The 11,227-nt window shown below is 46.5% G+C and overlaps 1 protein-coding gene and 1 non-coding gene across 2 annotated transcripts; both read right to left on the bottom strand.

The window, feature by feature from the left end:
* Positions 1-8,298: 8,298 nt before the first annotated feature.
* On the bottom strand, positions 8,299-10,958 carry LOC110890403 (pentatricopeptide repeat-containing protein At3g62890-like). The gene has a single exon (XM_022138009.2). It carries the CDS (start codon positions 10,733-10,735, stop codon positions 8,693-8,695), a length of 2,043 nt encoding a protein of 680 aa, XP_021993701.1. The 5' UTR covers positions 10,736-10,958; the 3' UTR covers positions 8,299-8,692.
* On the bottom strand, positions 10,729-10,799 carry TRNAG-CCC. The gene has a single exon. It is a non-coding gene; the product is annotated as a tRNA-Gly (tRNA).
* Positions 10,959-11,227: the final 269 nt, after the last annotated feature.

Below are 11,227 nucleotides of genomic sequence, written 5' to 3'. Positions count from 1 at the left end.
AAACAGAAGACTAAACACGCCCCGTGCTCAGCCAGCACAGGGTCGTGCCCAAGAAGCAGCAGAAAAGACAAAACTGTAGAAGCTTCTATTGCCCACCACGGGGCCGTGTCCAGTGAGCACGGGGGAGTGGCGAAAGTACAGCAGGCGCATTAATTGTAATTGCGAATTACAATTAATGAAGAGAGAGAGTGTCAGACGGGCACGGGGGCGTGTCCAGCGGACACGGGGCCGTGCCCAGCCTTCTGTTCAGCCTATAAATAGGAGTGCTTGGTTTCATTCCAACTCATCCCTTGGCACACCACCTCTCTCACACTTCATCCACCACCCACCACCACCATAACACCATCATCCACCACCATCATCCATTGTCCATCGTAGAGTGTGTGAGTCGTCTCGGGATCCAAGATTGATAGTAAGAGTTCTTGACAATCAAAGCCATGTTTGCCTAAGTCTCTTACATCACTTGGTGAAGACAAGTGTTTAGTATAATACTTTTTATTTTTAATCTTTTGCACTTTTTATTTGGTTTTGTATTAATGACTTTAATAACTAGTTACTTATGTTGAAGGTGATCTTTCCTTATCGTTTGTCCGTGGTGTCTTGGCATTATTTTACTGTCTATATAAAATAAAAGATTTTCACCATTCATATCTCCACGGTCTATATGGAGGTATGTTGGCTACCTGGTCGGGGGTTAAGGGAACGGTTTGGTAAGGGTCTTGCCCTTGTTCAGCGTTTAGAGGTCCTGCAAGGGACCTGGGTCAAATTTAGTAGGATCTCCTTCAATGCCCATAGGTATTGGATGGCGGGGATCCAAACTCTTTGACCCCCTCATAAGTTAACTACTATTAATACTATAACCCGGCTATTTAGGACTGTATCCCTGCTGACTCAGACTACTTAGCCGAGGGTAACGTCACCGCCAAAAGCGGGGCCTACCATTATTTGCATTAATAACTTAATTCATTATCTTCCAATAATCCAACCCTTTAGGATTGTATCCTTGCTGACTCAAACTACTGGGTTGAGGGTAACGTCGCCTCCAAAAGAGGGGCCTACTACAATAACTAAGATAATCTCTTAAACAAGTGCAAAAGTGCGAAAATAATCAAAGGTTATACTAATACACGAGTCGGATCCAAGTGATTCATCTTGTCTATCTGTTTTTATTTTATTTTTATTTTTCAGCATTTAGTTAGTTTTTATTTTTCTAGTTTAAAAACCTTTTCTAACCTTTTTGATTTGATTAGACGTTGAGGATAAATCGGTACTAAAAGCTCTTGTGTCCTTGGACGACCTTGGTATCTTACCAACACTATACTACGTCCACGATGGGTGCACTTGCCCATATGTGTGTTTAGTGTTAGTGAATATCGTGTTTTATAAATTTAAAACTTGGCTAAAAGTGTAAAAAGGGCTTAAAAATATACATAAAAAATATATCACACTTCACGCACATCAGGAGTTCATCGACCCAGCCGCGTCTGGCTGTTCCCAAACATGCTTTGATGCCTTCGACCAGACTTTTATGGATACTCTCCACTTGGCCGTTTCCTTGCGGATGCGCCACTGAGGAGAATATGTGTTCAATGTGTAGTTCCTCTAGCCATTTTTGAAATTCGTCGGCAGCGAAGTTGGTGCCATTGTCGGTAACGATGCACATCGGTAGACCGAAACGGCAGATGATGTGTTCCCAAATGAATTTCCTCGTTATCATAGCGGTCGTCGAAGCAAGTGGTTTTGCCTCCACCCATTTTGTGAAGTAATCCACGGCCACTATGATAAATTTCACCGCACCTGGTGCATCTGGGAATGGTCCCACCACGTCAATTGCCCATTTTTGGAAAGGCCATGCGGTGGTGACGGGGATCAAGTTATTCTTGGGGCGCAAGGTCTTGGGAGCATGTTGCTGGCAATTGAAGCACTTGCGCAAGATTTTGACTGCATCCAGGTGCATGCCGGGCCAGTAGTAACCGGCGTTCATAATTTTGGCCACTACCATGCGTGGACCTGCGTGTATGCCACATATTCCCTCGTGTATATCTCTGATGAGGTATGTGGCATCTTGGGGGTCGACACAACGTAGGAGTGGGCCCAGGTATGATTTACGGTATAAGATACCGTCTCCCATTTGATAATGGTACGCTTTGTATTGTAACTTTCGTGCCTCTGACTTTCTTTCGGGAGTCACACCTGATTGCAAGTATGCAATGATTGGTGTCATCCAGGATGTTGTACCGTACTGGATGACGTTGACTTGGCGCAGGGGTACTGAGGGATTTTGCAGAATCTCAATGCGTATCTCTTTTTCCAAGTGTTGGAAGCTGGTGGATGCGAGTTTTGACAGTGCATCCGCGGGTTTGTTTTCACTTCTGTTGATATGGCGGATATTGAAGGAAGTGAATTTTGACTTCAGTTGCAAGGCTTGTTCGAGGTAGAGGATCATGATATCCCCTTTTGCGGCATAATCACCGCGTACCTGCCCTGCAACTAACAATGAGTCGACGTGTGCTTCCAAATGTTGCACGCCGAGCTTGATTGCTAGACGTAGCCCTACCAATAGAGCCTCATATTCTGCCTCGTTATTTGTGCTTTTGAAGTCGAGGCGAATTGCATAGGTGAGCTCTTGGACGTCGGGGCTGACGAGTCGCAGACCTGCGCCTGCACCATCTTCATTGGATGCCCCATCAGTATATAGTGCCCAGGCTTCTGAGGAGGATGGTGGTGGTGCAGGGTTTTGTTCTTGTTCGCATTCTTGGATGCGATTTGCCGGTACTTCGGCAACGAAATCAGCTAGGACCTGGCCCTTGATTGCGGGGCGCGGCTTGTAATTCAGCGTGAGTGCACCCAGCTCAATTGCCCATTTCGCTAATCTCCCAGAGATGTCAGGTTTTGATAGGATTGGGCCGATCCTGTAGTTGGTTAACACTGTGATGACGTGGTTTGCAAAGTAACGTCGCAACCGTCGCGATACGTGCACCAGTGCTAATACCAATTTCTCCATGATGGAGTACCTCGTCTCTGGGTCATTGAGCATTTTGCTGATATAGTAGAAGGGTTTTTGAACTCCCTCTCGTTCCACTATGAGTACCGCACCTACTGCGTTGTCTGCGGCAGATAGGTATAAGATAAGTGGCTCATCTTTGCGTGGCGCGGTCAGAGTTGGGAGTTGAATCAAACACTCTTTCATCTCTCGGAAAGCGTTTTCGGCCTCTGCGGTCCATTGGAATTGTTCCTTCTTTAAACAGTTCCGCAGTGTTTTGATGAAAGGATAAGACTTAGCCGCATGATTGGCTAAGAATCTGTTCAGTGCGGCTAGCCTGCCGGCTAGTCGTTGCATTTCTTTCATCGTGGAGGGTGATGGCATGCACTCTATCGCCTGAACTTTCTCCGGGTTTACCCTGAATCCATCTTTTGTTACAATGAATCCAAGGAATTTGCCTTCCTCCATTCCAAACGAGCATTTCCCTGGGTTGAGCTTCATATTGACGCTTCGCAGAGTTTGGAATGTTCTTTCGATATCGGTGAGCATGGTGTCTTCCTCCATGCTTATGACGACCAGGTCGTCCATATAGATTTCGACACTTTTGCTAATTTGGCAGCGAAAAGTGTCGTTCATCAACTTTTGATAGGTTGCGCCTGCATTGCGCAACCCGAACGGCATTTTTGTGTAGCAGTAATTTCCGGTTGGCGTACGGAATGCCGTTTTATCTTCGTCCTCGATTGCCATTTGTACCTGATGGTAGCCTTTGTAACAATCGAGGAAGCACTTCCATCGAAATGGTGCGAGGTTATCGACTTTTTCATCGATCTCCGGAAGCGCGTAACAATCCTTGGGGCAGGCTTTGTTGAGATCTTTATAATCGATGCACATGCGCCAGCCCCCGGATGGTTTTTCTACCATGACTGGGTTGGACAACCAAGTCTGGTACTTGACTTCCCGCAGGATACCTGCGGAGAGCAGTTATTTGACCTGCTCATGCATCGTCTCGTTCTTTGCAGATCTAAGGTGGCGTTGGCCTTGGATCACTCGCTTGATACCTGGCAAGGTATTCAAGAAATGTTGCGCAATTTCGCGTGGCACCCCCGTCATGTCTGCGGGTGTCCACGCAAAAATATCCTGGTTCCTGAAGAGGAGCTGCTTCAGGTGCGCTCTGATGTTGGGGGACAAGGCGTGGCCCAACGTGACCATTTGCTCTGGGTGTCTTGCATTGAGAACCCATTTTTCCGGTTGGTGGTTGAGGGTAGGCCTTGCTATTTTGGTCGGACGCAGCTCGTCCGACGCCATGACTTCCCTGCGTGCATAGATTATAGCGACCCCTGTTTCGGTTGGGAAACCGACTGCAGAATGGGGTACGGACGTAATCATGTTGAAGTCGCCTTGGGATTCTCTCCCAAGTAGCATGTCATATTTGGAAGTGTGAGGTAAAACCATGAAGTTCACCTCTTCTATTCGTGTGTGCCTTCCGTTAGTGATGCGCACAGGAAAAGTAATTTGGCCCAGGGGAAAAACAGTTTCCACTGCGAACCCGGCCAACGGGTAGTCCACCGCTTGCAACCGATCTTTGTCCTCCTGATCGAAATGGTTGAAGAACAGCTCGTATATGATATCAAAAGTACTGCCCGGGTCGATGAATAATCGCTCGGTGCAGTAATGAGCCAGGTGGCCTGTAATAACGACGGCGCGCCTGTCGCGCGGGCCGCCTCGGACCTTTGGAAAGACGACCTGCTCGTCTTTCCAGTCATTGTCCGGTCTTCTCGCCGCCTTGCGCGGCCTTCCTTTGCCTCCGTTGATCATATGGGTTGAGGCTACATACATGGTCCTCTTCCCTGCGGAGGTGCCCTCGCCATGGGGGGTGATGCGCTTGGTGGGTTTTTGCCCACCTGGCAACAAATTTTGCAGCTTCCCCTCCTTTAGGGCTCGCTCAATCTCCAGCCGGAAACTGATGCAGTTGTTTGTTGCATGGCTCGAGTCCTTGTGATAGTCACAATAGAGTGTGAGGTCCTGGTTTTTCTTGAACTTCATCGGCTGGGCCAGTTGCAGAAAATGCGCGTCCGTAAGGAGGACGTCGCTTGGTGACTGAGTAATCTCGGTCCAGTTACGGTCCCGAGACTGTTTTTTCGACGCCCGGTTCTCTGGCTGGGCGTTGATGGTTGCCCTTGCGTCGGGCTGGCTGTTGCGCGGGACGTACGGCTTGGGTTCGCTGCCGCGATTCCAAGTGTACCGGTTGCGCTTATTATTGCGCCTAGGCTCTTGGTGGGAGGACTGGCCTTCCACCCGGGGCTGTGGCTTGCCAACATGCGGTTTGAGGGACCGCTGAGTCTGGGCGTATGTCTTGACCGCAACCATGACATCTTCCCATCTCTTTGGCAAGCCGTCCTTGCCGGAGATAGTCATAACCATCTGTTCGTCTCTGACGGCTACGATGAAGCGGTTACGTGCCATTTGGTCTTCCACGTCACCTATCTCCAGACATTCTTTGTTGTATCGGACGACGAACTCTTCAAGTGATTCGTCATCCCTGCGCCAGATGTTCATAACGTCCATGGAATCACGTTCATGGCGTCACTGCTGGCTAAAATGCGCGAGGAACTTGGCTTCCAAGTCCTCAAATGAGGCCAGTGATCCCATTGGCAAAGAATCGAACCAAGCCCTTGCCAGACCCGTAAGGGTCTGAGGGAAAAAATGACACCAGGTAGGCTCGTCCCAGTTGCCGTTACACCCTGCGCCGGTGAAGATACTTATGTGGTCGTCCGGATCGGACGAACCATTGTATTTCCCAATATTCAATGGGAATTTTGTGGTGTTGACACCGGCGTGAGCTACTCTTGGGACGAACTTGGAGTTTTCGGCCACAGATTTTGGCCTGTAGGGTTGGCTCTCAGGGCGCTTTGTGGCGCGGAGGTATGTGTTACGGGGGTGGGTGGGGGGAACATAGTGGCGTCCTCCCGGTCTACTGCCGGTAGCATGGGATTCCCCGCAATATGTATGGTCGTCCGGGTCGGTACGGCCATATCCTTCATGATGGGACTGCGGTCCCAGTCGGCTTTGAATGCCAAAGCCGCGGTGGCCTGTGGATTGCCGCCTGTTATCGCCTTGAGGGCCCAGGCGGCTTTGTATTGGGCCCCTACTGCGGGACCCATATGAGGAATCATCCTTATCAATTGTGCGGACCTCACAGTAAGAGGATCCGCGGTCCTCCCGCCTGCTTCGGGAGGCTGGGCGTGAGGGAGCCCTGCCGTCGTATTGTAAAGTACGACCCACAGGTGTATATGGTGCCGGGGTGGGCCCGACCGGTATTTGCGCTTCTGCGCAAGCTCTGTTGTATACTGCGGCCAGCAATGTTGCTTGCTGGTCATACCAGGCATGAGGGTTCATGTCTGGAGGGATCACAGATGCGTACTGTGAAAGATCGTGTCCAAACGTAAGGGATGCGCCCCCTTGCGTTGATGTGCCAATATGGCCAGGATTTGGGACTAGAGGGATGGTCCCCGCAGGCCCTGGGTTGGTGGGGTTTAGGTTATCCCCGGTAATGTTGTTTAGGCGATCAGACATGATCTATTGAGAAGGAGAGGGATGGTTTAAGAAAGTGCTAAGAGTAGCGGTGGGCGCCAATGATGAAACAATGGCTAACCGGGCAGGGTTAACACACTGGTCTCGTCAAGAAGGGTTAATCCCTTCCTCTCGAGGATCGCTGGCTGGATCGTCCGCCGGTTGATCTCCTGCACAAGGAAACAAGCCGTGACTCGTAACAAGGAGGATGGGGTGGGGGTGCTCCTTGTTACCACTCTCCGGCGTGAGAATCAGTAGTTTGCTTGGGAAGCAAAGTGTGATAGTAGTAGTAGTGAGAGAGTTGTGAAGAGATACCTCAAACCTGGTTTGGGGTTGGTATTTATAGCCGAGGAGTGAAGGAGGAGATGAAGGGACGGACTGACGACGTGCAGCCCCTTTGCAGGTGTGTCAGGCTTGTCGGTTGTGGAGGTGAAGCCACGTCCTACTGCAGTGTCAGTCCGTTGCTTACGTATGGCCTGACAGGCGGCTGCCAGTGGTGCCACTTGCTTTGTGTTGTCAGTCCCACTTGCCTAGTGGGCAGGATGCGGTGCGGGCCGCATTGCTGCCTGCGGTAACCTATGATGTTCCCGCGCTCTATGCTTCGACAAAGACATATGCGGGATGCGGTGCCAAGCCGTATCGCCGCCTGTGGTGACTGTTGTTGTTGCCCAGACCCCTTGTCGTGATGAAAATGTCCATATGATGCGGTGCCAGCCGCATCGCTATGCACGCCCGCTTTCATACACAAGGGAGGCTTCTTCTTATCCTTTGACCGATTAGATTCGAAGGATGCGTCCGCGTGGACGCAGTTCTTTGCTGGTGGGGGTTTTTTGATAAGGGTAATGGTCACTCGCGGTCAGGTGGCGCGAGATTTAGGACCATACCCATTCAGTATTCATAGTTTAAAATCACCTTCTAGGGTATTAACTTTTCATTTTTTAATGTTTGGAGGTATTAACTTCTAGGGTATTAACATAGTTAGTCCCCGTGGTTTGCATAAAATAACATACTTAGGTACTAATAGAATTTGATTTTAAACCTACAAATAACGTTAATACCTCCAAACGTTACAAAATGAAAACTTAATACCCTAGAATGGGATTTTAAACTATTAGTACCTAAGCATGTTACTTTGGACAAACCACAGGGACTAACTATGTAATTAACTCTTTGATTAATTCAAAAGTTTTCATCTTTTGCAATTTAACCCTTTTAATTTTTTTAATTTCAACCCAAAACTTTTTATCTTTCGCAATTTAATCTCAACATTTTTTTTACTTTTAACTTTAGTCTCTTATATACTTTTCATCTTTCATAAATTCTCCGTTTAACGTGTTGTTCTAACTTTCCGAGTTAACACGCCGCAACGTGCGTGTGGGGTTCAACGTTTTTTCATCTATTTTTTTCCTGTTTGACATGTCCGTCGCAGCGCGTCTATGTTTCCCGTTTGATAGGTCTGTCGCAACGTGCGATTAATTATTTTTTCTCGGTTTTACACATAGGCTCGTGGTAATGTGAAAAACATTTGCCTTTCATCTAACATGATATATAGCTAATGAATCCTCGCCGCATTGCGGCGGGTGGTAATTCTAGTTATAAATCAATATAAAAACATCGTACACGGTTATTAAACAACTAAATAAACATTTGAATTAACAAAATAAATGATTAGTCAGTTTTCAGGATAAAAATGGAATCAAATTAAATCACAAAAAATAATGTAAAAATCTTCAACTCAATGTCAATGTCAAAGTCAAGGCTCCATATAAAAAAAATTGTCTGTAAAACACTTTGGCCGTTAGTCCAATAAACGTACACAAAACGAAGCACAGGTTACACCTATTTTAAGGGCCCAATTTTATAAATCTAGTCATTACAAAATTTGTTAAAGTCGATAGAATAAGGCTGGGTGAAGTGGCTTGACGTCTCATGCCAAGTCATTCTCAAAAGGCGTTAAACATCGTTACGAGGGCACCAAAGAGGAGCGTCAAGGGTTTGAACTGGAAGAAGCATGGGAGTATGTGTCGATTAATTTTGCAACTAATGAAAACCGTCCACTTGGAGGGGCACCAAACAAGTACAGATGGTGTAATAATTACTGACCCAACGTTCCTAATCTTCTTATTCGTATCTAGATAGCTACCAATAATCACCACATGAACACGACCCGTTTTTAAAATGATGAAACCGGTTCACATCTCTAACCACAATCTCCCGTTCATAAATCCTTGATACAAACTTCATCACCGTGTGACAATCCCCACATATCCTAAGGTTCTTCGTCACACGAACAATGGCACCGGAATCCGTGCAAAGAATCCCGAAAGCCACCGCCAACTTCTCGCTATGACTACCGAGGCTTTGTTCCCGCTCCTCCTCACTAACATCGTGTAGTGCAAATGTTGTTTCCGCTACATAACCCAACACTTTCATCTTCTCTGGTAACGCCTCCAAAAACTCGTAAATTGCATCCGACATTGGGTGAGATTTGTCACCACCAAGAAACATATGTACTTTGCCGTCGATTTCAATCCAACTGCAACCCGGGTTCTTCTTCACGCCTCGGGTTTTTAACAAATCTCTAAGATCATTCACTTCTCTCCACATCCCGGCCTCGGCATACATATTTGAAAGAACCACATAATTCCCGCTGTTTTCGGGTTCCAAATCGAACAACTTTTTGGCCGAGATTTCAGCAATCTCGAGATTTCTATAGGTTTTGCTGGCGGATAACAACGCGCCCCATATGCTTGCTCCTGGTGGCATTGGCATCTTTAAAGCGAGTTCATATGCTTCATTCAGTCTCCCGCATCGCCCCAAAAGATCGACAACACATGCGTAATGTTCGTGAGTTGGTTCGATTTTGTATTGTGTTTTCATTGAGTTAAAATAGTTTAAACCCATATCAACCAGACCCGAATGGCTGCACCCTGATAACAAGCCTGTGAATGTGATTGCATCAGGTTGGACCCTGGCTCGTATCATGTCATTGAATGTTGAGACAGATTCGGTCCCATGCCCGTGAGACGCGTATGCACTGATCATCGTGTTCCAGGAGACCAAGTTTCTTTTATTAGGAGGGATTTTTCGGAAACAAATTTCGGCATCCGAGAGCGATCCACATTTTGCGTACATAGCAGCGAGAGCAGTTTGCACAGACATGTTCGAGCCAAGCCCGATGCTAGTAGCATAATCATGAATCTTTCTCCCTCGGTCAAGGTCCGAAGATTGTGCACAGGCAGGAAGAACACTCATCACCGTCACCCAATTCGGCCTCACGTTCGACAAGTCACTCATCATCTCATCAAACAACTCAATCGCTCGCTTCGCAAACCCGTTCTGCGTGTACCCAGAAATCATCGCCGTCCATGAAACAATATTCTTCTCCAACATCCGCGAAAACAACTCTTCCGCACCACTCGCCATCCCATACCTCATACACCCCGCAATCAGCGCGTTCCACGACGCAACTTCTCTCACAGGCATTTCATCAAACATCTTCCGTGCATCCCCCAACTCCCCACACTTGACATAAAAATCAATCAACGACGTCCCAAAATAGAAATCAAACCCCAACCCACTTCTCAACCCCTTCCCATGAACACACTTACCCACCCAAACACCCCCCAAATCCGCACAACTCTTCAACACAAACGGAAAAGTAAAATAATCCCCACGAACCCCAACCGAATCCATCTCAAAAAATATGCTAACACATTGCTGAGAATAACCGTACACAGCACACGCTCTAATAATCGAATTGTACAGAAGGGTTGATGCATTTTTCTTCACTGAATTGAACAAAACAACAGCGGAGTTGAGATCACCTGAGCTAGCGTACATTGCAACCATTTTGGCACCGAGGAATGAGTTGGGATATACTCCGTGAAGAATTAAATGGGTGTGAACTTGTTGACCTAATTTAAGGAGGTTTAAGCCGGTTAAGAACTGGAAAATGGGTGCGTATGAGAGTGGTGATGGTGAGTGAGAACGAAGTGGGTGTAAAAGTGCGGTTAATATTGAGTTTTGAGAGGTTATGTTCCTCCATTTCATTGACAGATTGGTAGTGATGAACTTGTTAAAGGTTGAACTGCAAAAACCAAAAAATGAAAAGAGCAACGAGACGAGTGTGGGTGTATTTATTCGTGAACGAAACGAATAAAAAGGAAAAAGATTGCGCATCCGGGGAATCGAACCCCGGTCAGTACCGTGGGAGGGTACTATGATACCACTACACTAGATGCGCTGGTTGGTTTTTAACTGGTTCATAGGGATCTTGATTAATTCAACAACTTTTATGGGGATAGCATATATATCGACTAGGTTAGAACCCCGTGTATTACACGGGTTGAATAAATGTAATTTTATATATTAAATAATAAAAAGTTATATCTTTTTGAACCTCATATATTGTGCGGGTTAAAAAAATGTAATTTTGTATACTAAATACCAAAAACGTCGTATCTTTAAAAACCATGTGTATTACACAGATTAGATAAATGTAATTTTGTATACTAAATACCAAAAACGTCGTATCTTTAAAAAAACTCGTGTATAATCGGGTTGAATAAATCTACCAAATAATAAAAATATTACATCCTTAAAAACCCCGTATGTTACATGTGTTGAATAGATCTAAAAAAGAGTTATATCTTTAAAAATCATGTGTATTAC

The sequence above is a fragment of the Helianthus annuus genome, chromosome 11, assembly GCF_002127325.2.
Source record: "Helianthus annuus cultivar XRQ/B chromosome 11, HanXRQr2.0-SUNRISE, whole genome shotgun sequence".
NCBI lineage: Eukaryota > Viridiplantae > Streptophyta > Magnoliopsida > Asterales > Asteraceae > Helianthus > Helianthus annuus.
This window is presented reverse-complemented; position numbering and strand designations above follow the sequence as displayed.

Excerpts from the sequence above, each read along its gene's own strand:
- LOC110890403 (XM_022138009.2), bottom strand. The coding sequence starts at position 10,735 with ATGCGCAATCTTTTTCCTTTTTATTCGTTTCGTTCACGAATAAATACA.